General features: G+C 38.7%; 1 protein-coding gene and 1 pseudogene across 2 annotated transcripts in view; one reads left to right on the forward strand and one right to left on the reverse strand.

Moving 5' to 3' along the window:
• The window catches only part of BEND6 (BEN domain containing 6), a 73,703-nt gene that overhangs the window by 24,009 nt on the left and 22,024 nt on the right, over positions 1 to 27,670 (reverse strand). For both annotated transcript variants that reach the window (XM_011960178.1, XM_011960179.1), the window contains 2 exons: positions 20,556 to 20,775; positions 9,286 to 9,463 (listed from right to left, as the gene is read on the reverse strand). In XM_011960178.1, the coding sequence (XP_011815568.1) occupies positions 9,286 to 9,463; positions 20,556 to 20,675 (298 nt within the window). In that variant the 5' untranslated portion in view covers positions 20,676 to 20,775. The remainder of the gene's footprint in view (positions 1 to 9,285; positions 9,464 to 20,555; positions 20,776 to 27,670) is intronic.
• Positions 26,417 to 27,357, forward strand: LOC105524787 (annotated as a pseudogene).

Genomic DNA, 27,670 nt, shown 5'->3' on the forward strand with positions numbered 1-27,670 from the left:
GGGGTTTCACCGTGTTCGCCAGGATGGTCTCGATCTCTTGACCTCGTGATCCGCCCGTCTCGGCCTCCCAAAGTGCTGGGATTACAGGCTTGAGCCACCGTGCCCGGCCTATTGGTCCAATTTTAGAACTCGATATTAGTTGTTTAGGGTTTCAATTTCTTTCTGGTTCAACCTTAGGAGAGTGTGTGTTTCCAAGAATGCATCCATTTCCTCTAGATTTTCTAGTTTGTGTATGTAGAGGTGTTCATAATAGTCTCTGAGGATCTTTTTTATTTCTGTGGTGTCAGTTGTAATGTAACCTTTGTTGTTTCTGATTGTGCTTGTTTGGATTTTCTCTGTTTTCTTTTCTTTGTTAATTTTGCTTGCAGTCTGTCAATCTTGTTTATCCTTTCAAAGAAAAAACTTTTAGTTTCATTGATTTCTTTGTTTGGATTTTTGGGTCTCAATTTTGTTTGGTTCCTCTTTGACTTTAGTGATTTATTCTGCTAGCTTTGGGGTTTTTCTTGTTTTTCTAGTTTCTCTAGGTGTAAAGGTTAGATCACTGAGATATTTCTAACTTCATGAGGTAAATGTTTAGTACTATAAACTTTCCTCTTAACATTGGTTTTGCCGTATCCCAGAAATTTTGGTATGTTGTATTTCTTTTCAATTAATTTCAAAGAATTTTTAAAATTTCTGCCTTAATTTCATTGTTTACCAAAAGTCATTCAGGAGCAAGTTGTTTAATTTTCATGTAATTGTGTGGTTTTGAGAGATCTTCTTGATATTGATTACTATTTTTATTCCACTGTGGTCCAAGAGTATGGTTCATATAATTTCAATTTTTTTGAATTTATTGAGACTTGCTCTGTGGCCAAGCATGTGTTCAGTCTTGCAATATGTTGCATGAGCAGATGAGAAGAATGTATATTCTGTGGTTGATGGGTGGAATATTCTGTAGATGTTTCTTAGGTCCAATTCATCAAATGTCCAATTTAATTCTAGAATTCCTATGTCAGTTTTCTGCAGGAATGATCTGTCTAACGTTGTCAGTGGGGTGTTTTCAAGTCCCCCACTATTATTGTATGACTGTCTAAGTCTTCTTATAGGTCTAGAGTACTTGTTTTATTTATCAGGGTGCTCCAATGTTGGGTGCATATATATTTAGGATAGTTAAGTCTTCTTATTTAATTGAACCTTTTATCATTATGTAATGCTCTACTTTATCCTTTCTTTTTCTATTGTTGGCTTAAAGTCTGTTTTATCTGATATAAGAATCATGACCTTGCTCTTTGTTATTTTCGATTTGCGATATTTCTCTAGCCCTTTACTTTGAGCCTATGGGTGTCATTACATATGAGGTCTATTTGTTTTTTTTAATCGAACATACAACTTTGTGCCTTTTAAGTGCAGCGTTTAGATTATTAACATTCAAAGTTAATACTGATATGTGAAGTTTTGATCCTATTGTAAAGTTGTTAGTGGCTGCTTTGTAGTTTCTATCATGTGGTTATTTTACAGTATCTGTGGAAAATGTACATAAGTGTGTTTTTGTGGTAGTGGGTATCATTATTTTGTTTACAAGTTTAGAACTCCCTTAAGAAACTCTTGTAAGGATGGTCTAGTAATAACTCATTCTCTTAGCACTTGCTTGTCTGGAAAATATTTTGTTTCTCCTTCACTGATGAAGCTTAGTTTGTCAGGATATGTATGTCTTGGTTGGAATTTCTTGTCTTTAAGAATGCTGAAAATAGGCCCCTAACATCTCCTGCCTTGCAAGGTTTCTGTTGAGAAGTCCACTGTTCACCTGATAGGGTTCCCTTTTACATTTTTCTCTAGTGGCTTTTAAGATTTTTTCTTGCCAGGTGCAGTGGCTCATGCTTATAATCCCAGTACTTTGAGAGGCTAAGGTAGTGGATCACTTGAGCCCAGGAGTTCAAGATCAGCCTGGACAACATGGCAAAACCCCATCTCTCCAAAAAATAGAAAAATTGGCCAGGCATTGTGGTGCATGCCTGTAGTCTCAGTTACTTGGGAGGCTGAGGTGGAAGGATTACTCAAGCTCGAGAGGTGGAGGTTGCAGTGAGCAGTGATGGCACCACTACACTCCAACCTGGGCAGCAGAGACCCTGAGACCCTGTCTCAAAAAAAAAAATTTTTTTTCTTTAGCATTGACCCTGGAGGGTCTGGTGACTACATGTCTTGGTGATGTTCATTTTGTATAGGATGTAACAGGTGTTCTCTGGATTTCTTTTTCTTTTTCATGTGGGTATGATTTTTTTTCTTTCCCTAAAATGTTTTTTCTTTTTCTTTCCCTTTTCTCCCTGTGGCTGTAGTGAATACTGGGTAGGGTCTTTTGGCTTCGTTTCTATAGGTCTATGCACTTCTGTTGGCAGGTTTCATATTGCGCTGTGCAGTTTGGCCTACAGGCAAGTACATGGCACTTATAGGTAAGAGCTGGCTGCAACCAAAGTGGCTGGGTATGGACTTGATCCTTGTTTTACTGAGAGAAGTTCTCTGTGGTCTCAGTCAATGGGCTGATTGGTAGAGTACACAGTGGTCTGTGCTCTCTGCTTAGCCGCAGGGGAAGGAGGGACCAAAATGGGCAGGGCTGGATGGACAGGTCCACCTACAGGTCCCCTGATAGCAGGCACAAGCATCAGTACTGAGGGGGAATCCAGTGGATGGCCATCAGGTGCCCAGAGGTGTGCCTAGATGTGGAGCTGGGAAATCTCCTTGGCCCTAAGCTCTCTGCACAGGCATGAGGGAGGTGTCCTAAACTAATCCAGGAGAATGAGTGCAATAGATGCCTGGAGATCTGCTTGAATGTGGAGCAGTAAGGATCCCCCTGCACCTGGTTCTCTGCACAAGAAGGGTGGGGCAGCTCAGGCTGCTGAATCAGCTTAGCAAGTGCTCCAAATGCCTGGAGATCTGCCTGGGCATGAAGCGGAGATGGCCTTCATGCCATCACTGTACAGAATCTCCGTGAATCTCTGTACAGAAAGGGTGGGGTGAATCAAGCTCCTGATCCACATGAGCAGGTGCTCTGAATACCTGGAGATCTGCCTGGGCGTGGAGTGGAGAGAGTCCCATTGCACCAAGATTTATGCCCAAGAAGGGTAAGGAGCAACTCAGGCTGCTGAACCAGGTGAGGGGGTGCTCCTAATACCTGGACATCTGCCTGGGTCCTGTGAGTGAAGCAGAGAGGAAACTGCTGCACCATGACTTCAGGGGAGTGGGCTGATGAACGCAGCAATTTTCTTGCCCATTTTTAAACAGAATTACTTGATTTTTTTGCTATTGGGTTGTTGGAGTTCCCTATATTTTCTGGATATTTAACCCCATGTCAGATGCAGAGTTTGCAAACATTTTCTCCATTTTGGAGGTTGTCTCTTCACTCTGTTGATTGTTTCCTTTGTTGTGTAGAAGCTTTTTGGTTTGATGTAATTCTATTTGTCTTTTTTTTTTTGCTTTTGTTGCCTATGCTTTTGGGGTCTTATTCAAAAAATCCTTTCCCAGACCAATGCCACGAAGCATTTCCCAATGTTTTCTTCTAGAAGTTCCACAGTTTCTGGTCTTAACGTTTGTCTTTAATCCATTTTCGGTTGTTTTTTGGAATCTAAAAACACTGATTTTTCATTATTTACTAAAATGTCATTACTTACAAGAGTTAGGTTTTTGGCTGATGCTTTGCTTTTCTTAGGTGTACACATGATAAATACTATTTAATACCTTTCTGTACAATAGATAGATCACTTATTTTCTTTCACATCCTATTGTGTTGGTCAGTTGTAGTGCACAAGATATGTATTAAATGCTTAACACACACACATAGCACACACACACGTTTGCCATCCTGAATGTCTAGAATGGCATATTCATCCTGCCATTTTTCTTAGTTACCAGGCTTTATAAACATAGAAACAGCCCTGATTCTTAAAGAGTTAGGAACATTATTGCAAACAAAGTAAATAATCAGCATATAGTCATCCCTTAGACCCCTTTCTTAATAGTATTATACAAGAGATTTCAACTTTCTGTTATCTTCCTAGTTCCAACTGCAGCTTTACAAGAAGGCCTCCTATGACCATGCCATTAACATTATAAGCCATTCCCTCTCCCTCAAAATGTAATCCTTTTTTGCAGCCTCTATTTTTTCCAAAGCACCTTTCACCATCCAACATACTATATAATTTACTTAATTATCTTTTGTATGTTTTTTAACCATCCCCTCTTGCCACACATACACACAAACACACACACACACTCCATGAAAGCGTGAATCTTTGACTGTTTCGTCCATTGAGTTTCCTAGGTACTTAGAATAGCCCCTTTCACATAGTAGGGACTTTATAAATATTTACTAAATGAATAAATGGGCCGAGTGCGGTGGCTCACGCCTGTAATCCCAGCACACTTTGGGAGGTGGAGGTGGGCAGATCACGAGGTCAGGAAATCACGACCATCCTGGCTAACACGGTGAAACCTCGTCTCTGCTAAAAATACAAAAAATTAGCCAGGCGTGGTGGTGGGCGCCTGTAGTCCCAGCTACTCAGGAGGCTGAGGCAGGAGAATGGCATGAATCTAGGAGGCAGAGCTTGCAGTGAGCCGAGATCGTGCCACTGCACTGCAGCGTGGGAGACAGAGTGAGTATCTGTCCCAAAAAATAAATAAATAAATAAAATGAATAAATGCAGAAATGAACACTGCAGTGACAGTAGGCAGTTCCTGACTTCTGTTGCCACAAGTCCAGTCAATTGCCAACTTTACTACTTTGTTTCTAGGGTTAAATTCTAGTGTGTGTGTATGTGGTGGGGACATGTGGAGATAGACGATATTAAATACATAGTAGATTACACAGACTTGCAAGTGCCAAAAAGGAAACAAAACAGGGGAAGATAATATAAACTGGGAGACGCAAGGTTGAAATTTTAGATGGGAGGAAGATCAGGGAAAAGTTGAATTAGCAGTGAAGATCTGAAAGAAGTGGGGGTTCAAGGCCTATGGATAACTGGAGGAAGAACATTCTGGGCAGAGGGGATGGAAAGCACAAAGACACTGAAGATAAGATCATGCCTGATGTCTTCGGAGGGAAAGAAAGTCCAGTTGTCTGGATCACAGAGAAGGAGAGGATGAGGAGTAGAAAACAAGGACAGGGAAGTAAGTGGAGGGGAGGTGGCCAGATCATGTAAGGAACCAAAGATCATAAAAGAACTTTAATTTCTATACTGAGTGAGGTACGAATTCGCTGGAGAGTTTTAAGCACAGGAGGACATGAACTGGTTTACATTTAACAGAATCATTCTCACTGCTGTGTTGAGAATAGACCTCATAGGAACAAGGACAGAAGTAGCGATGCAAGTTACAATGCCACCTTAATTATACAGATGAGAGGTAATGGTGGCTAGGACCAGAGTAGCAGCAGTAGGGGTGGTAAAAGGGATTGAGTTTCAGAAATATTTTGAAGGCAAAGCTAGTGGGATTTGCTAATGGACTGAGTGTGGGGTATAAAATAAGTACAGAAATAGAAGATAACATGAAGATAACATCATAGTTTCTGGCTTAAGGAACTTGAACAATGAAATTAACATTAGCTAGGATGAGGAAGAAAGAAACAGGTTGAGGGAGGTGAGGAATGTGGTTTGAAACATGTTAGCCTATCAGTCATGTCAAGCATGCAGTTAGACAATGAGTTAAAGAGGCCCAGGCAGGAGATAGAAATCTGACAATCATAGCTCATTGATTTTTGTTTTTTTTTTGACAGAGTCTCGCTATGTCGTTCAGGCTGGAGTGCAGTCGTGTAATCTCAGCTCACTGCAACCTCCATCTCCTGGGTTCAAGCAATTCTTGTGCCTCAGCCTCCCAGGTAGCTGGGACCATAGGCGTGCAATACCATGCCTGGTTAATTTTTGTATTTTGAATAGAGATGGAGTTTTGTCATGTTGCCCAGGTTGGTCTCAAACTCCTGGTCTCAAGTGATCCATCCGCTTTGGCCTCCCAAAGTGCTGGATTACAGGTGTGAGCCACTGTGCCCAGCCTCACTGATGGATATTTACACCATATTATTGGCGTCAGTCATCTAGAGAATGAACGCAGATAGAAAAGAAAAAAGTCCAAGTACGGAGCCAGGGGAATCGTAAAATACTTAGAGGATGAGATGATGAATCAGCTAAATGGAATAAGATGGAAAGACCAACAATATGGGAGGAAAGCTGGTGAATTTGGTATCCTGGAAAGCAGGTAAAGAACCTTTTTCAAGGACAGAAACTTGTCCAAATGTGTCCAAATGCTGGTAACAGGACACTTCAGATGACAATTGATAAATGACTATTGAGGTTAGCAATGCAGAATATCATGATTGAACTGTGTCCCCCAAAAAGATGTGTCAGAAGACTAACCCCATTACCTCAGAATGTGATCTTATTTGGACATAGGGTTTTTACAGATGTAATTGAGTTGAAATGAGGTCATTAGGGTGGGCCCTAATATAATACGACTGGTGTTCTTATACAAAGGGAGAGGTTTAGATACAGAGAGAGAAGCATATAAGGAGAACATCCTGTGAAGATTGGGGTTATGCTGATTTATTCAAGGAACAATCAGAAGCTAGGAGAGAAGCCTGAACAGATTCTTCCTAGCACCTGCAGGGGGAGTATGGCCCTGCTGACACCTTGATTTTATAATTCCAACCTCCAGACTGGTGAGAGAATAAATTTCTGTAGTTTAAGCCACCTAGTTTTTGGTACTTTGTCACCGCAGCCCTAGCAAGCTAATACATGGAGATGACCGATGATCATGAGAAGAGAAATTACAATGAAATTAAAGGACCTAATTGGAGTGGGATCCAGAAAGAATAATGGAGGAAACTGAATGGAGTGTGTATAGTCAAGACTTTTAAGGAGTTTTTCCATAAGAGGAAGGAGAAAAACAGAAGGTAGAGAAGCAAATGGTCTGAAAGTGAGGTTTTTTTAATGGGAGAAATAATAGTATTTTTGATACTAATGGGAATGATTCATTAGAGAAGGAAAATCTGATCTTGCAGGAGACGGGGCAGAATCTCTGGAGCAATGTACCTGATTACAAAAAAGGGGATGGGATCTGGGGCACTGAAGGAGATTGAGACTCACAAGGATAGGTTATTCATGAATAATAGGAAGTAAAGGGGGCACGGAAGCACAGGTGCAGGGAGATGGCAGTGGCTTCATATCCTCCCACTTCTCAGCGAAGTAAGAAGGCCATCAACTGAGAGTTAAGAAGACTGGGAATTGGCAGAAAGAGAAGAAAATGAAATGGCAATTTGGAGCCTGGGAGAGAGAAGAAACTGGTCATAGTAAGTGATTATTTTCATATGTTATTGAAGCTGATTGGTACTCTTTATTTAAAATTTTCTCTTCTATATTTATAATGAAATTTAGCCTACAGTTTTTTGGGGAATGGATTATGTGTCAGGTGTCAATAAAAATATATAACAGCAGTAATAACTACCATTACTGAGTTCTTCTCTTGTGCCACGTACTGGGTAAAGCATTTCTACTAATTCGCTCATTCAATTCTCATAGCCACAAGGAAGTCATATATTGCCTTCCTCTGCTTTTTGAGGAAATTGCAGTGGGGGATAAGGGCACAGTGAAATAATATGGCCAAAGTTTTAAAGCAAAGTTGGGCTTCACTCCAAGGTCTATAGCTCCAAGATTAATGCTTTTAACTAGCAATTCATGCTAATTTTATAAACTAGCTTTTCATCCTATGCTAAGTTCTGGAAGAGATTATGTAAAAATGGGAATTATCTATTCTTTGGAAATCATAAAAAACTAGTCAAAAGAAAACATCAGTTTTAAAAACATAATATTTAAAATGAATAAATAAGGCCAGGTACGGTGGCTCACACCTGTAATCCCAGCACTTTGGGAGGCCAAAGCAGAAGGATGGCTTGAGGCCAGGAGTTCAAAACCAGCCTGGGTAACACAGCGAGACCCCCATCTCTATGAAAAATTTTTAAAACTAGTCCGGTGTGGTGGTGCATGCCTATAGTCCTAGCTACTCAGGAGGCTGAGGCAGGAGGGTTGCTTAGGTTTAGGAGTTTGAGGTTGCAGTAAACTATGATCTCGCCACTGCACTCCATCCTGGGCAACAGAGTGAGACCCTGTCTCTGTAAAACAAACAAACAAATTTAAAAAATGAAGTGAAGAAATAAAGAGGTAATGGCTTGTTAATTGAATAACATCTTTCTTCTTACATGTGACTATTTCTACTTAAAAGTATGAAGACTTTAACAAATATTCTTAGGAAAGGATGTGAATCATTATTCTCAACCTCATTCATCACCATGTTCTATCTGTCTCTTATTACTATTCTGTCTCTAAATGCATTGTGAACAACTCTCTTTATTTTCATAAGCCATTGTTATAGGGTAGGCTGCTACTATGTGAGACTGGACGATTGTATGGCCTTTCTGGTGGTTGGTTCTGCCTCACTTTCTTGTACCACTTGTACTCATCTGTACACAGCAACTGGAAGGACTTATTTTAAAAATGTTCTGTGTATTTACTGTTTTACAACTGAGTGCTGCCAACATAGTATCCTAATTACAAAATATTCAGCTGTATAAAATAATGTATAGTGCTTAAGTACAAATGGAAAGCATAATTTTTAAAAAAATAAACACATGAAGATCACATAGGATCCTACAAAAAGGCATTAAGCCAAGTAGTTTTTAATTTGCTTATGCTTCTTTCTCCTTTTTTCATTTTTTTTCCAGACACTGGAGTATTTTGTGGTGAGTTTTCTTCTTTATATTTTTCCAGTGGAATGCTATTATTTTCCCAAGTCACTCTTCCCAACAGAAAAAAATGAAGATGTACTCTATGGACTCTAATTCCAGTGATTTCATGAAGAATCACAATAAGCTCCATTTTCTAGAGATTTCCCTAGCAGAGAGGGGTGACCTAAGCACATCATGGGCATCTTAACATGTTTGCTCTGTCTTAACAATCTTTTCTCTTTAGGGCTTAGCAGTGTGAGTGGTGTATATTAAATGCTCAATAAATGTCTCTTAAACACTATTAAATGAATACAATATTTAGTATTTTGTAGGAGAATCTAAAATTTTTGAGCCATAAGCTAGATCTTTCAATAGAGTGCTTCTGCGTTTAAATTATATAATTAGTGAATTTTTTCTAAAACTGTGAGTTTTGAGTTCCCAGAGGTATGGATTTTCTTTTTTATTCTTGACAGCTAATTTGCAATACTTTCCACTGATCATATACTTTCCCTTTTATCTAAAATGTCAATTTTTTCAGTGTTTACCTTGAAGCATGACCAAAGACTGTCGAAGTCGGCCGTTCTCTTTCCGGGTGTTTGTTAGTTTTTCTTTCAGGCTTTTTATTTTGGCGCACAATTCTTCCTTTGACAATTCTGCTAAAGGCTCCTCATCCTCACTGGAGCTTTCACCAGGCAGAAAGGCATTTCCTGAATATGGGTCTCTCTAAAATAGAAGGCAGGCACAATAAAAGAAGCCTCATAGTATCTTTAGTGGTTTATCCCAGGTTAACCATTGCATGTTGTTGGGGACTACAAATTTCTTGTTCTCACAGGCACTTCCTGCTGCGGATCTAGCTGAAGCTTTGTCGTCCAGCAGGCAGAGGAACTCAAAATAAGGGCAGAACAAAGTTTCATGTACATATGCCTCTTGAGAAACAGAAACCAGGATTCTGAATTTCTGCCTAATTTCAGTGAAAAATACAAAGTAGATAATTTAGCAAAACAGAATAAAATCAATAAGACCACCATTCAAATCTGCTCTTCTCTGATATACAGCTCGGATTTGAGCAGAATGCCTCACCATCTAAACCTTATTTCTTTCACCTGTGAATACACACAGACAAATGATTTAATAAATAGAAAAGCTTAACAAGATGGCAGGGTGTACCAGAGTTAGTGCTTCTACTTGCCAGCTACAAACAATTCCTAACACAGTGTTCAAAAGGTTACTATTTATTAGGACAGGAGGTACCTGTGGAGGGGTGTAGGGTAGTAGCTGACAGGGGACATGAGGGAAACTTTGGGGTGCTGGTGATGTTTTATATTTTATATGGATGTGTTTATTGTGTGATAATCAAGCTATACAGTTTTTATACATGTACTCTTCTGTATATATGTTACACGTCCCTAAAATGTTTCTTAAAAATCTCCAGAAAGTGGCTGGGCATGGTGACTCACACCTGTAATCCCAGCACTTTGGGAGGCCAGGGAGGGTGATTGCTTGAGCCCAGGGGGTCAAGACCAGCCTGGGCAACGTGGTGAAACCCCGTCTCTACAAAAAATATAAAAATTAGCCGGGCATGGTGGCACGCGTCTATTGTCCAGCTATTCTGGAGATCACTGGATTAAAGGGAGGCTGAGGCTGCAGTGAGCTGAGATGGCGCCACTGCACTCCACCCTGGGTGACAGAGGGAGACTCTGTCTCAAAAACAAAGTAAAAATTAAAAAAAAAAAAAAAAAAACTCCAGAAAGTAAATTTTTACAGATTCTCTTGACAGTTTTCAATCCCTAGAGCCTAAATATTCTGTATTTATATTTAAATCCTGAGAACAGATGTCATTGACATACAACAAAAGATTTGCAAGATCTTTATGAAGGAAGCAAAAAAAAAACCTTGACTGAAAGCTACCAAAGATAATCTTCTAAATTAATGTAGAGAGACATCATGTTCAGAGATAAGAAGGCTTAATTAATTTATTTTTAAATGTGTGCAATTTGTTCAATTATCAATTTATTGTGTAACCATGATTGTGGCTCATTATTTACAAGTAATATTGTTTTCATTAGATTGCAACACTATTAGTGAAAATGATAAAAGTTATTTGTTGATTGTCCACCAGGCATTTAGTGGTGGTGTAGGTACTTTACCTGTGCCTTCATATGAAATGCCCACTTTACAAATGAAAAGAATAGATTTGGAGAAACTGTCATTTATTAAAGGTCACGCATCTAGTAAATGTTGGAACTTGCAAGAGATCTCAAGATTGTCTGACTCCTGTAGAATCCTTAATTTTTTAAAAAAACTGATTATCCCAAAATTGAGCCATGGAATTAATATGATTTAAATAAAAATCTAAAAAGACATTTTGGTAACCTAATAAATTGGTTCTGAAATTTATATGGAAGAACAAAAGGCCAAAAATATCCAAAGCAATGCTAAAGAACTATACGAAGCAGGGTGTTTCTTCAGAAATACAAAGGTTTATTAAAAATCTAGAAAACTGTAGGGTGCTGGTTCAGGGATAGACAACATGACCAAGAAATAGAAGACAGTGGCCTGAGGCTGGGCATGGTGGCTCATGCCTGTAATCCCAGCACTTTGGGAGGCTGAGGTAGGCAGATCTCTTGAGCCCAGAAGTTCAAGACCAGCCTGGGGAACGTGGCAAAACCCTGTTTCTACAAAAAATACAAAAATTATCCAGGCATGGTGGCGCACACCTGTAGTCCTGGTTACTTGGGAGTCTGAGATGGGAGGATTGCTTGAGCTTGGTAGATTGAGGCTGTGGTGAGCCATGATCACATCACAGCCTGGAAGATAGAGCGAGACCCTTTCTGACAAAAAAAAAAAAAAAAAAAGAGAGTGGCCTGAAATAGATGCATGCAGATGAAGAACTTTGACATGATAGAGATGGCATGGCAGCTTACTGCAGAAATGGAATCTGTTCAATAAATAAAGCTTGAAAAAATTGGTTAACCGTTTGGAAAAAAAAAGTAAAGGAAATGGATCTGTTATCACACACGCAACTTCATACAGATTAAGAATTTAAACATCAAAAACAAAAGTTTAAGTTTTGTGAGAAAATATAAGTGCAGGTATTTTGAACTTGGGGCAGGAAAGAATTTCTTAGGCATAAAATCATTGATCATAATAAAAAAGGTTAATAAATTCAGCTAAATTAAAATTAAGAACTTTTCTTCATTAAGGCACATTTAAAGAAAGTGAAAAGACACATCACAACTGGTGGATATATGCAATACTGTTAGGTGACAAATCAGTAAGGAAAAAGAAGCCAGCAATTAAATAGAAAAATAGGCAAATGGCATGAACAAACATTTTACAGAACAGAAAACCCATAGGACTTATAAATATACAAAGGGATGCTCAACCTCGTTAACAACCAGGGAAAAGAAGATCAAGATGACAATGAGATATGATTTGGGGCCAAGATATGAATGAGCTTGACAAAAGCATGGAGTAGACATAGATCAATGGAATTTCCTCATATTGCTGGTGGAAATGTAAACTGGCAGAACTACTCTGGAAAACATTTAACATTATCTTGTAAATTTTAACATTCACCTACCCTCTGATCTTGCAATTGATTTCTAGGTCTATACATAAGAGAAATTTTCAATATTTGTAGTCCAAGACTTTCCATAATACTGTTGTTCATAATGGCGAAAACCCTGAAAACAGCCCAAATTCCCATTGATAGGACAATGGGTAAATGTGTAAGTTACAAGTCTGGATATTATACAGCGTTGATGGTGAATAAATTATAGCCAAAATGAATGAATTTTGGTAAAATGTTGAGTGAGAAATGTGAGTTCCAGAAGTAAACATAATATGGTATACTTTTTGCAAAGTTTAAGAACAGATAAAACTAATGATACATTATCTAGGTTAATATATGTCATATATGATATATAATCCATAATATATATTTATATAGAAATGTATGAGACTACATTATAGTTGTGTATATATATTTTTATAAAACTATGATTGTTATTATTTATTTATTTACTTTTTGAAATGGAATCTCACTCTGTCTCCCAGGATGGAGTGCAGAGGCGCGATCATGGTGCACTGCAACCTCCATCTCCTGGGTTCAAGTGATTCTCCTGTCTCAGCCTCCTCAATAGCTGGGATTTCAGGCACGTGCCACCATGCCCAGCTAATTTTTTTTGTACACTTAGTAGAGACAAGGTTCTGCCATATTGCCCAGGCTGGTTTCAAACTCCTGACCTTAAGTGATCTGCCCACCTCGGCCTCCCAAAGTGCTGGGATTATAGGCATGAGCCACCATGCCCGGCCCATAAAACTATTAAAACACAAGTAAATTAAACAAAATTGAATATGATTACTTCCAGAATGAGGCAGGCGGGGAATGGGGTAGGTTAGGAGTCTATCTATAGGAAGTTATAAGGTACAGTAATGTTTTAGGTCTTGGGATGGGCGGTAGCTTTATTGGAGCTCATTGTATTTTTAAAGTAAAAAATAAAAGTTGACATGAGGCAATATATAGAGAACATCTGTCATATTGCATTGCACATAGTAAACATTCAATAATCATTTTTATCATGTTAGTATACAACATAAGTTCCCTTCTTTGTAATTCGTCTCCTTTCTCCACTTCCCTTCGTATTTCCCATTCACAACCTTCTGATTGAGACTATCCTATAAGGTCAGTTTTGGGGCGTATTGCGGGGAGAGCGGATTCAGTGGGAAAAAAAGTATTCACGGCCGGGTGCGGTGGCTCACGCCTGTAATCTCACCACTTTGGGAGACTGAGGCTGGTGGATCATGAGGTCAGGAAATCGAGACCATCCTGGCTAACACGGTGAAACCCTGTCTCAACTAAAAATACAAAAATTTAGCTGGGCATGATGGCATGCGCCTGTAGTCCCAGCTACCCAGGAGGCTGAGGCAGGAGAATCTCTTGAACCCAGGAGGCGGAGGTTGCAATGAGCTGAGATTGCACCACTGCACTCCAGTCTGGGCAACAAAACAAGACTCTGTCTCAGAAACAAACAAACAAACAAACAAACAAACAAACAAAAAATGGAAAAAAAGCATTCACATTTACCTTTTAGTTTAAAAAATAGTTTTAAAGGTCAATAGCAAGACAATTATTTGAAAACGTATGCTTTTAAGTTGTAACATTCAAGATGTGTTGAGATAAAAGGATTTTTTCAAACTACCAAACTGGCCTTTATACACACACACACACACACACACACACACACACACACGTATATACACACACACACACATATATATATGCATATATATCCACATCTGGAAAATTGGAATACAGAGTGGAATTTATAAGGATACAATCCTAGAAGTTTGTTGTATAAAATTTTAAAAAATTAACCTGAGAGTAGAAGAGGTAAAGGTATAACATAAAGAAAGCCTCTACTGCCCAGGAAAAGAAAAGACATTCTGGTGCATGGAGGAGGAGCCTGGGGAATAAGAACTTGATTAGCATGAAATCTGATTTAAATGTCTTTGCTTTTCCTGGCCCTGCGCTTTAGGGGGAAAGGAGATGAATCTCAGGGGTGGGAGTATATGGTAGAGACATACAGATAAATGGGGGCAATCCCAGAACAGCAGGCTGGATCCTTGCTTAGTGCATTCTTAAGTTCCCTAAAGAGCCCTCATGTTCAGCATCAGGGTAACATGGTGTCTCTCTGAGCCATAGATTGGAAATGGCCAAATTGGTCCAGACAAATGGGCCAGAGACAACATCCAGATTTCCCAGAGCTCAGGCAAAACAGCTGGAGAATCCAAATGGTGCTTGTGTCCTAGTTAGGGGATAGGTAAGTTCTGGAGGAACTAATGAAATATAAACAGCTGGCCGGGCGTGGTGGCTTATGCCTGTAATCCCAGTACTTTGGGAGGTGGAGGTGGGCAGATCACTTGAGGTCAGGAGTTTAAGACCAGCCTGGCCAACATGGTGAAACCTCGTCTCTACTAAAAATACAAAAAAAATTAGCCAGGAGTGGTGGCTTATGCCTGTAATCCCAGCTACTTGGGAAGTTGAGGCATGAGAATCATTTGAACCCAGGAGGTGGAGGTTGCAGTGAGCAGAGACTGTGCCACTGCACTCCAGCCTGGGCAATAGAGCGAGACTCCATCTCAAAAAAAAGAAAAGAAAAGAAAAGAAAAGAAAAGAAACACAAACAGCTTCATATCTAGACAGAGAGGCCACAAGTTGCCAGAACATTATAGAAGATGGCAGTGCGTGTCAGGATGGCAAAATTCAGTGGCGGCTACCAATAGAATCCCTAATGGACCTGTAAGGATTGGCTCAACAGTGACACCAAGGGACACCCTGAAAAAGATCAGATATTTTTTCCCAGAGGCTGAGTGTAAGACTTCGAAAAACTTGGTTCACTTCCCAAGAAAAGAAGTAAAAAGTGGAGGAGGGGAAGAATTTAGAGTTCATTGAGGCTTAAATCCTGAAGTGACTTAAATAATATTAGCTCAAAAAGACTGTTTTACACTAGAAAATGAATAAACAAGTTTAAGCTTTTTATTGTCTTATCAATCAAGAATGGAGAATTGAAAGCCAGATGAGATTGGCTATAGAAAATACAATTACATTTTTGTATGATTTATAGCATTTACATTCAACCTTTATTTTATTTATTTATTTATTTGTTTGTTTGTTTATTATTATTTTCTGGAAACAGGTCTTACTCTTTTGCTTGGGCTGGAGTGCAGTGACACAATTTTAGCTCACTGCAGCCTCAAACTCCTGGGCTCAAGCAGTCCTCCCGCCTCAGCCTCCCAAGTAGGTGGGATTATAGGTGCCAGGCACCACACCTGGTCCCAACCTTTATTTTATAAATGTGCCAATATATGTATAAGTTTGTATATGTCATTGTTATATATGTGTTTGTATATATATACATGTGTAATACACCTTATAATGATGAAAATTACTAATATCATAAGTAGGCAAATAGCTAATATACTCATATTAAATATATAAATCCTAAAGAAAAAATTATGCATTGATTAAATAGAAATAAGAAAATTTTAAAAACTGAAGATGATCTATTGAGACCACAATTCTATTAGTAGTAATTAGAATCTATGTTCTTGTTAGCAAGTTTTAGCAAGTTGCTACAAGAGGGAAAGGACATCAGGCAGAAGTAACCCATTTGTAAGCATCAATTGAAGGAAATAAAGTTAACAGACACATATTAGATTGGGAGAAGATATTTGTAATATCTCAAACCATAAGAGACTAATTTCTTTTTTTTTTTTTGAGGCGGAGTCTTGCTCTGTCGCCCGGGCTGGAGTGCGGTGGCCCGATCTCAGCTCACTGCAAGCTCCGCCTCCCGGGTTTACGCCATTCTCCTGCCTCAGCCTCCGGAGTACCTGGGACTACAGGCGCCCGCCACCTCGCCCGGCTAGTTTTTTGTATTTTTAGTAGAGACAGGGTGTCACCGTGTTAGCCAGGATGGTCTCGATCTCCTGACCTCGTGATCCGCCCGTCTCGGCCTCCCAAAGTGCTGGGATTACAGGCTTGAGCCACCGCGCCCGGCCAAGGGACTAATTTCTACAATAGATAAGGTATTTGTGCAAATCAATAAGAACTGACAGAACAGGAAATCTATCAGAATAAACCAAGAAAATGAACAGAAAACAAAAACCTAATAGAAAAATGGACAGTGCAGAGACTGCTAGCTATCTCCAGGTGTCTGTTCTACCATTCTTCTATAGTACAATAAAGGTTTTAGCTGGGCTCATAGTTGTCAGCTAAAGGCTTCATTTCCCTGACTCCCACATAGCTCAGTGTGACTATGACTAAGTTCGCTCCAACAGGATATGAGCAGGAGTGTTTTGGACTCCTGACTTGTTCATAACCTTAAAAGAACAAGCACGCCTTCTTCTGCCTGTATTCTACTTCTTCTGTTGGCAGAGGGGAAGGCATGATGGGAGAGTGAGGGGAAGGTAGACCCAGAGATAGAGGCTGTGTGTTGATGAAGGTAGATCAACAAAGTAAGAGGGACCCTCATTATGTGAAGCTGCGGTAGCACCCCTAAACTACTCTTACTATTAGGTAAGAGGGAAATAAACTTCATCCTGTATAAGCCATTATTATGTTATTTGGGTCTATTTTACAGCCTTTGCAACATATATCATAACTAGTCCAAAATTTAGTACCCAGAAGTAGGAATACCTAAACCCTGAAATATATTTGAATTACTGAGAGGTCAGGTGGTAGGCAAAAAGCTCGCAGGCATGGCATGCTGGATAGCCATTGATTCTTGTTAGATCTTGGGGCGTATTTGGACAACAGTCACCCGGAATACCTTTGAAGGCAGACCACCAGCTTATTGAGCCTGGAAAAAGAATGCTGGTATGTATCAGCTACTCCTTGTCAGTGCTGGTCAGTGTGCAAGCAGACATGGAAGGCTCTCTGAGTGCAGCATGCAATTTAAATTAAGTGAGAGTCCAGTGATATTCAATCTTCAAGTTTTGAAAAAGCCAATTACTTTTATATCTAAATAGCAGGAGGTAAGACTGTATCCTTAAGGCTTTCTCAAGAGCTTTTCTTTAAGTGTTCTTGCCAGATAATGGGATCCAGTCCAGTGGTAAGCTTCACATGCAGGGTGTTACCTTCTAGCTTTTTGTTTTGTATGGTGTTTAGATAACTCTCATGAATTGGAGAGAAAAGAGGTTGAACACAGATACCATAATTGAAGAGAACAGTTTTCAGGCTTATAGTCTATGATCAAATAAAATCTCTGGCTATAGTGAATTTCAATGGAACAAAAAAGAAATAAGTGGTTTAGAAAGCTATTAAGTTTTTGCTAAAGAAGCCACAATACGGCCGGGCGCGGTGGTTCAAGCCTGTAATCCCAGCACTTTGGGAGGCCGAGACGGGCGGATCACGAGGTCAGGAGATCGAGACCATCCTGGCTAACACAGTGAAACCCCGTCTCTACTAAAAAATACAAAAAACTAGCCGGGCGTGGCGGTGGGCGCCTGTAGTCCCAGCTACTCGGGAGGCTGAGGCAGGAGAATGGCGTAAACCCGGGAGGCGGAGCTTGCAGTGAGCTGAGATCCGGCCACTGCACTCCAGCCTGGGCGACAGAGCGAGACTCCGTCTCAAAAAAAAAAAAAAAAAAAAAGCCACAATACTGGCCTACAAGAGCATGTGACTGTTTTTACCTCTCAAGCAATCCTTGAGTTCCCCCAAACCTGCATCAGCAGATTAAAACAGTGAGATATCATTTTCAGCCATCAATTTGGCAAAAACTAGAAATTTGAATATTAACACTAATGGTTGTAGGGAAGTACAAATATAGGAACCTCTTAAACACTGATGCTGGGCACGTACACTGATGTGAACATTCTCGAAAAGTAATTTTATAATATCCAGTCAAATGAACTGGAAATAAACACAACTTATAAGGTATAAATCACCCTCCTATGTATTTATCCCAGATAAACTGTCACACAGTTGTTTTTTTTTTCTTTCTTCTTTTCTTTTCTTTTTTTTTTTTTTTTGAGACAATGTCTGGCTCTGTCATCCAGCCTGAAGTGCAGTGATGGGAACACAGCTCACTGCAGCCTCAAACTCTTAGACTCAAGCGATCCTCCCACCTCAGCCTCCTAAGTAGCTGGGACTACAGGTGTGAGCAATTGCACCTGATTAATTTAAAACATTTTTTGGTAGAGCCAGGGTCTCCCTGTGTTGCCCAGGCTGGTCACAAACTCCTGGGCTCAAGTGATCCTCCTGCCTCAGTCTTCCAAAGTGCTGGGATTATAGGCGTGAGCCACTGCATCCGGCCTCACAAAGTTTCTTAAAAGGACATGTGTAAGGATATTTACTTTGTCATTGTTTGTGGTAGCAAGATGCTGGAGGCAATCTAGGTATTCATCACTGAGGAAAGGATAAATAAAACATGGTGCTATGCAGCAGCTAGAAGCAATGGATCAGATGTATGCACAGCAATATAGATCGGTATTAAAAACAGTGCTAATTGTGTGGAAACAAGCAAAGTGTCCATCAACGAATGAATGGATAAAGAAACTGTAGAATTAATATATTTATAAATGGAATATCATTGAGCCCTAAAAAAGAACAAGATCTTGCTCTTTGCCACAATGTAGATGAGCCTGGAGGATGTTATGTTAGGTGAAGTAAACCAGACACAGAAAGAAAATTATTGCATGATCTCACTTATATATGGAATCTAAAAAAAGCTTTCAAATATACAGAGATAGAGAACAAAACAGTCATTACCAGGGCAGATGGGGCTTACAGGAGAGAAAATGAGGAGATGTAAGTCAGAGGATACGAAGTAGCAGATACATAGAACAAACAAGTTTAGAGATCTAATGTACCACACAAGGACCATAGGTAATAAAATTGTATTGTGTTTGGGATTCATGCTACATGTGTAGATTTTATCTGCTCTTGTCAAAGAAATTTTAAAAATGGGTAACTGTGAGTGATGGATATGTTAATTTGCTTCACTATAGTAACCTTCTTACTATCTATATGTTTCCTATAATGTGATGTTGTATACCTGAAATACACACGATAAAATTTATTTTTTAAAAAAACAGTGCTGATTGAAAGTCAGAAACAGATTAAGGTCTACATTTTAATACTACTGTACTACCAAATGATGTACACATAAGGTGGCACAGGGTTGTGTGGTTTGTGTTAAATAATAAGAAAAGGATTGGAAACAACTGATATTTATCATAGGGAATCAGTTAAATAAAGGATGGTGAATACACACAGTGCAATAACATGGAGCTGTAAAAAATACAAAGCTCTCTGTATAATAATTGAAATACCTTCAAAATATATTAAGTAAAAAAGAAAAGTATAAAACAGTATATATGGTTAGTTTTGTGCCAAAGACAGGGATAAGAATGTATATTCACATTTGATTTATTTGAATGAAGAAACACTGGAAAAGCAAACAAGAAAGCAATAAATGTAATTACTTTTATTGGGAGGCTGGCAGCAGGAACAGGGTAGGTGGGAGACAGGGATGTGAAGGAGACTTTTCACTGTTAACTTTTAAAAAATATTTTAAACCATAAGAATGTAATATTTATTTAAATAAGAATATATGAAATAAAACACTAAATTACAGAGACATACACAAATATATGTATTACAAAAACACACAAATAAAAAGATACAGAAATAAACATATTGATTGGTTGTCCAAAGTATAGGTGGGGAATGGGAGTGGGGAATTCATATTTAAAAGGAACAAATCAATAAATAAAAATAGGAGAGGCGCCTGAACAAACCAGTGATAAAGACGGGCCACAAACTGGGATCTAAAAAGAAAAACAAACAGTATGTCTTAAAGATGAGGCATTCCAACTTCTTCAGTATTTGGGGGGAGGAAAAAATATTTTCTGACTGTTTGCTGACCTTTTAATTTCTCAGACTATTAAGGAAAGTTTGAAAAACAGAAGCAGGTAAATTGTTGAGTATATTTCTAACTCAACTGTTCAACATTAAAAAGAGAACATAAGATGATGCAGGGGCTTACACCTGTAATCCCAGCACTTAGAGAGGCTGAGGTGGGAGGATCACTTAAGCCTAGGAATTTGAAACCAGCCTGGGCACACAGGGAGACCCTCTCTCTACAAAACATTTTTAAAAAGAAAAAGAACATAAGATTATATTTTCTCCATTGAACAAAGAAATGAAAAGAATGAAATAAGAGGGAAAATCACTAATAAATTATGAAAGAAATCATGAAATTATGATTGAGCTAGATAATAAAGTTGAATCAAGGTAACAAAAACCAACCTGTCCTTTATCCATGTCACTATTTGCATTTTCTGAGTCCATTGTCTCTGTCCTTTTCCTCTTTCCTTTTCTAACAGCTTGTGTATCGGTAATTTCATCTGTCTGCAAGATCTTCTGCATTTTCTCAATTAGTTATCAAAGGTTTTCTGAAATCCTAGGAGTAGGGAATGCCCATGAAGATGATGCTATTCTGGACGTAGCTCAAAAGTTAATGCTTTCCCTTAAAAACAAAAACAAAAACATGACACATAACATATTCACAACTGTATGTTTCATAATGGTACTAGCCACTCAGATAAACCACTTTTATTAATGTTTCCTATTCTTTCTTCCACTGATGAATTTCATACACATTTTCATTTGATGCAAAAGTCTTCCAATTTCATCATCATCACAAAGATTTCCGTATTTTCATGATGTGATATGCAGTGAGTTGTCATTTACAAAATCAAACATTGTAACACTTTTTCATATTTATAAGTTTTTTTCTTGTCAAAGTTATATGATGAGGAGTCTAAAAAACTAGAAACATTACAAAGTTATAATAACAGTATCTCAGAGGACTGACCTTATATATCTTTAGGAAAAAGACGTTAATAATAGATATCACAAGAACCAAAGACTAAAATATTCCAGGGAAATCAATAATAATTTCTTAAAAGGTTTTTTTCCCCCTAAAAGTTCTTAAGTCTTGAAATGCAAGATTTTCCTTGGTGCAAACTGAAGAATTGTGCCATAAAAAATGGGGGAAAAAATCTCAAGGGCAATAGTACTTTCATAAAGATTTTAAGGAATAATCATTTATCCAAATCTGATAAAGTAGGCTGGGTGTGGCGGCTCACACCTGTAATCCCAGCACTTTGGTAGGCCGAGATGGGAGGATTGCTTGATCCCAGGAGTTCAAGACCAGCCTGGGAAACATGACAAAACCCCATCGCTATAAAAAATACAAAAAAGTTGCTGGGTGTGGTGAATGATGTTAAATGATGAAATTTAACTTTTGCTATTTACAAATGATGCAGCATGTTAGGTCTTAGCATCCTTACTACTTGCATATATTGGCTTGTTTTCATGAAAAAGTATTTAATTATAAATAATAAAACTTTATAGAAAGGACTGAGCTTAGATATCTTCAAGAAATATGTTTACTGTTGAACAGAAAGTAACATATGTTCCTTACCAAATTACACTAAGTCACTATTTTAGAAAACATAATTCTTTGCCTATTTTAAGTGAAAGTCATTATGATCTACTCTAAGCATAAAATATTTGGATGGTCTTGCCAAAAATGCTTGTTGCGACTCTTCTTTGAAAAGTTACTTTAGCCTGGCTGGGCGTGGTGGCTCACGCCTGTAAACCCAGCACTTTGGGAGGCTGAGGCGGGCGGATCATGAGGTCAGGAGATAGAGACCTTCCTGGCTAACACGGTGAAACCTCATCTCTACTAAAAATACAAAAAATTAGCCGGGCACGGTGGCTGGCGCCTGTAGTCCCAGCTACTTGGGAGGCTGAGGCAGGAGAATGGCGTGAACCCAGGAGGCAGAGCTTGCAGTGAGCCGAGATCGTGCCACTGCACTCCAGCCTCGGTGACAGAGCGAGACTCCGTCTCAAAAACAAAACAAAACAAAAAACAAAAACAAACAAACAAAAAACAAGAAAAAACTTACTTTAGCCTTTCAAACACATGAATAGTGCTTGAGATAACACAGGACTGTACTGTCAAATCTGACTCACAAATACCAGACAGCTTGCCCAGTATCAATCTTTACTAAGAATTTCAAAGATAGAAGCAATCAAGCCACATGCAGTGGCTCACACCTGTAACCCTAGCACTTTGGGAGTCCCAGGCGGGCAGATTGCTTGAGCTCTGAGATTCAAGACCAACCTAGGCAACATGGTGAAACCCCATCTCTATTAAAATACAAAAAATTAGCAGGACTTGTTGGCTCACACTTGTAGTTCCAGCTACTCTGGAGGTTGAGGCATGAGAATTGCTTGAACCTGGGAGTCGGAGATTTTAGTGAGCTGACATCATGCCACTGCATGCCAGCCCAGGAGACAGAGGGAGTCTCTGTCTCCAAAAAAGAAAAAAACAAAAGAACCCACAAAAGCAAGATAAAAAGCAATCAAGAGGCACAGGCAAAGTAGGAAGAGATCCAGGGAAGCCCTGCTGGCTTCCTAGCTCCTTCCTTCTCACATCATGCACTCTGTGGTCCAGAACAATAGGTGAGGCCTCTAAATTAATTTAAAGGGTTACCTCACACAGTGGAGAATGTTTAAGTTATGATATATCTCCATTTTATATTTCAGAGCTGTGTAGCTTGCATGATATTCTCTAGGAAGTTATAAATCCAGATTCTAGGTATGTTTGCAATAACCAATCCCTGAACAAGGATATACTGTTAACAGCATTCCATAGATACAAACTGTCCTCCTGGTAAATACATAAGTCTATTTGTGAGAACAGGGTTGACAAACTTTTTCTGCAAAGGGATAGACAGTAAATATTTTAGGCACTGCAAGCCAATAGGCCAAATGTAGGATATTATACAGGTATTTACATAGCATGAGAGAAGACAAATTTTCACAAAATTCAAAATCTAATAACTGACTACAACTTTTTGTAAGCCAAGTTTACTAGTGAAAAGAATGGAATTAACAAAAACCATCTTGCTTAATTGGGGTTCAGAGTTAGTGTTCCCTATCATCAAAATCAGTTGCAAATGCTCATCTGACCTGTAATGAGATTTTACATATTTCCTCTTTAAAAATGTCTTTCACATTGATAGGTACTGGCATATATTGGTATTAATCCATGAATTTATAATTTTCTTAATTGAGATAAAATTTACACAACATATAAATTCACCATTTTAACCATTTAAAAGTGTGTGCATCCATTTAAAGTGTACAATGATTTTTAGTATGTTTATCATATTGAATAACCATCACCAAGAAACTCCATACATCCCAAAATGAGCTTATAATTTTAGTGGAGCATATTAATTTCTTAGAGGACTTTCATAGAATTTTATTAGATTCTTCTCTTGATATTTGCCTTTTAGCATGTCATACTTGAAAACTATATATTCCCAATTAAAGGTTAGGTGGAAGCACCTCAAATTGCAAAATAAAATGGATTTTGAAATATAGAAATTTATCTTGCATTTGCATTGAGATCTGAAAGGCAGTGCTGGAACTGTAATTTGAACTTGAAAATATATCTGTTGCAAATCTGTGGATGAAGGTATCACATTTTAACTTTTGACAACAGGGCAAGTATATAAAGCAAAGCAGTTTGACTTATGCATCATAAATTAGTTGTTGTTAAAATGACTTTACTTCAGTTTAAGTTTTGCTATAAGTGCTTGTCTTGTATATAATTTTGTCTTAAAATTTCTTAATCAATTCAGTTAAGAAACATTTATTAAGTTCACAGCAAAAGCTTATTTCAAAAGCCATTCAGTGCTCCATAGACGTATGGAACAACAGTTTCATTCACAAAAAATTTAGTCTTGGCCCCAGTGCAAATATTTGCAGTAAAACTTTGCCACTGCTAAGCTATCAATGCTTAGCAATGCTGGGTAATAATATGGCAAGTCAGAATATTCAACTTCTATTTGAAGTTCCATGAAAAAATTCATGGAACTGATGATAGCCAAGTCCACAAGAATGAATGTTCACTGTTGACATTGGTTCAATAATACATGATATTTTCAGAAATTGCCAAGGTGATCTTAAAATTTGTATGGAAATGTAAGAGACTTACAATGGCCAAAACAATCTTGAAGAAGGGTAGTCAAATTTATCAAGGCAGAAATTAGATAAATGATTTCTTAGGGGTGAGGAGTATGTTGGGGAGAGGAAATTGGTAGAAAGTTTCTTTTAGAGAGAAAAATGTTTTAAAAATGGAATTGTGGCAATGGTTGCAAAATACTGTGGGTATACAAAAAAATCTCCACATTTAATTGTATATTTTATTTTATTTTATTTCAGACAGGGTCTTGCTCTCTCACCCAGGCTGAAGCGCAGCGGCATGATCCTAAGTCACTGCAGTCTTGAACTCCTGGGCTCAAGGGATCTTCTTGCCTCAGCCTCCAGAGCAGCTGGTACTACAGCATGCACCATGACACCTGACTAATTTTTAGTTTTTTTTTTTTTTGTAGAGACAGGGTCTCAATATGTTGCCCAGGCCGGTCTTGAACTCCTGGCCTCAGGTGATCCTTCTGCTTTGTCCCTCCAAAGCATTATGATTACAGGTATGAGCCACCATACTTGGCTGAATTGTACACCTTTTTTTGCTTTTGAGATAGGGTCTTGCTCTGTCACTCAGGCTGGACTGTAGTGGTGCAATCTTGTCTCACTTCAGCCTTGACTTTCGGGGCTCAAGCGATCCTCCTATCTTAGTTTCCCTAATTGCTGGGACTACAGGTGTGTGCCACTATGCCCAGCTGATTTTTTTATTTTTTGCAGAGATGGGGTCTCACTATATTGTCTAGGTTGATTTCAAACTCCTGGCTTCAAGTGACCTTCCTGCCTTGGCCTTCCAAATGCTGGGATTACAGGCATGATCCATTGTGTCTGGCTGAATCATACACTTTAAATGGGTCAATTGCTTGGTTTGTGAATGTTATTTCAATAAAGCTATTTTTAAAAAATACACATAATGGTTCAAATATTTTCTGCAAAGCACCTGCTAATGACTAATAAAATGAACCACAGGCTTTAAACACTTCACGTTTTCATAAGTTCTGTAAATTTATCTAATTATTTTTCTGATCTACATATATTTGTAACACATCTTAGTAGATTCCACCTCAGGTTGTACTCAATTAGTGTTTTCTCAGTTTCTTTGAAACTATTTTTGCCCACAGTTTTTTTTCACAAAGGCTATTTATAGAGACTAATTTGTTGGTCCCTCTAAACTCAGCATTTATTTCTCAAATAAAAAACAACTTAGCAGTAACCTGTTGACTCATTAAAAAACAATACAAACTGATAGTCACTTGCTTGTTATTTAATTGATTATTGTGCTGCTCTCAATGTCCCCAATCCCTTGAGCAACTATCTTGGCTGAAAGGCTAAAAGTTGTAAACTACTGCAGTCAAGTATAATTCAATTATTATAATTTCACTATCTGTAAATGGTTTTCCTTCTTAGTTAACAAATGAGCCATAAGAAATTTATTTTGGTTGCACTAATTTTCATTTTTTCATTTTTGTGAAGAAATTCTGCTGTGATGAAATATGAACTATTCCATCTTAAATTTTCTAATTTTTCTCACTGCTATTTTCCTGTGAGTTGCAAATATTGTGATGAGTGCTTAGTTGGCTAATGTTAACATATACGATTTTCTTTCAGCACAACTATAATGTCATTGTACAATAAAAACAATCTGCCAGTTGCAGTGCGCATGCCTGTAATCCCAGCACTTTGGGAAGCTGAGGCAGGCGGATCACTTAAGGCCAGTAATTCAAGGCCAGCCTGGCTAACATGGTGAAACCCCATCTGTACTAAAAACACAAAAATTAGCTGGGTGTGGTGATGTGCACCTGTAATCCCAGCTACTCGGGAGGCTGAGGCAGGAGAATTGCTTGAACCCAGGAGGCAGAGGTTGCAGTGAGCCAAGATTGAGACACCACACTCCAGCCTTGGTGACACAGCAAGACTCTGTCTCAAACAAACAAACCCCACAATCCTTTGCCACCTAATTTTATAACAAAATAATCTGCGCTCCACTCTGCCTTAAGAGCACTAATGCTAATTTTATCTTTTTTTCTTATTTGGCATGATTGGCATGCACTGATAATAAAAAATAAATTTAAAAATTGTTTCCAGGTAGTGTGTGGGTCTTGAGGCCAAGAATGGCCCCTGCTGTCACCAACATGGAGACTTTGTATTGTGTCCTGTTCTTAGTGCTTGAATGTCCCTGTATGCCCTAACCTGAAGCTGAAGAAGCCGCCCTGACTGCACATAGTATTGGCCATGACTGTGTATGCTCTAGTGGTGGTGTCTTACTTCCTTACCACTGGAGGAATAATTTATGATGTTATTGTTGAACCTGCAAGTGTTAGCTCTATGACTGATGAACACAGGCATTAGAGGCCAGTAGCTTTCTTGGCCTACAGAGTAAATGGACAATATATTATGGAAGGACTTGCATCCAGCTTCCTGCTTACAATGGAAGGTTTAGGTTTCATAATCCTGGAACAATTGAATGCACCAAATATCCCAAAACTCAATAGATTTCTTCTTCTATTCATTAAATTCATCTGTGTCCTATTGAGTTTTTTCATGGCTAGAGTATTCATGAGAAGGAAATTGCTGGGCTATCTGATGGGTTAGAGTGCTTTTGAGAAGAAATCAGTGGATACTGGATTTGCGCCTGTCAATGAAGTTTTAAAGGCTGTACCAATCCTCCAATATGAAATGTGGAAAAGAATGGAGAGCAGCAGTAAAAGAAATACCTTGTGAAAAAACAGGAAGTATATTGAAGCTTGGACTAGAATTTCCTCTTGGTATCAAAGAGACAAGTTTATCGCAGTATTTTTTTTTTCCTGCTGACCTATTGATATACCAACAATGTTGAGAGGCATTTTCTTCTTAGTTTTCCATTTTCTAAAAGAAAATATACTCCATATCTACAACTATAATATTGAATAAAGTGATTATTTTTTACAATCCCCTTAACATTTTTTGGAGATGACATTTCTGATTTTCAGAAATTAACATAAAATCAGGAAGCAAGGTTCCATAGGCTGAGAACTCTGGACAGCTGATCAGCTTTACCTAAGGTGCTTTGCCTTTATTTTTTAATTTCATTTTATTATTATTTTTTGAGACAGAGTTTCGCTCTTGTTGCCCAGGCTGGAATGCAATGGCTCGGTCTTGGCTCACTGCAAACTCCATCTCCCGGGTTCAAGTGAGTCTCCCACCTCAGCCTCCCAAGTAGCTGGGATTACAGGCGCCCGGCATCATGCCTGGGTAATTTTTGTATTTTTGTTTTTTTTGTTGTTGTTGTTGAGACGGAGTCTTGCTCTGTCGCCCAGGCTGGAGTGCAGTGGCGCGATCTCGGCTCACTGCAAGCTCCGCCTCCCGGGTTTACGCCATTCTCC

This window comes from Colobus angolensis, unplaced genomic scaffold (assembly GCF_000951035.1).
Source record: "Colobus angolensis palliatus isolate OR3802 unplaced genomic scaffold, Cang.pa_1.0 Scaffold51, whole genome shotgun sequence".
Classification (NCBI taxonomy): Eukaryota; Metazoa; Chordata; class Mammalia; order Primates; family Cercopithecidae; genus Colobus; species Colobus angolensis.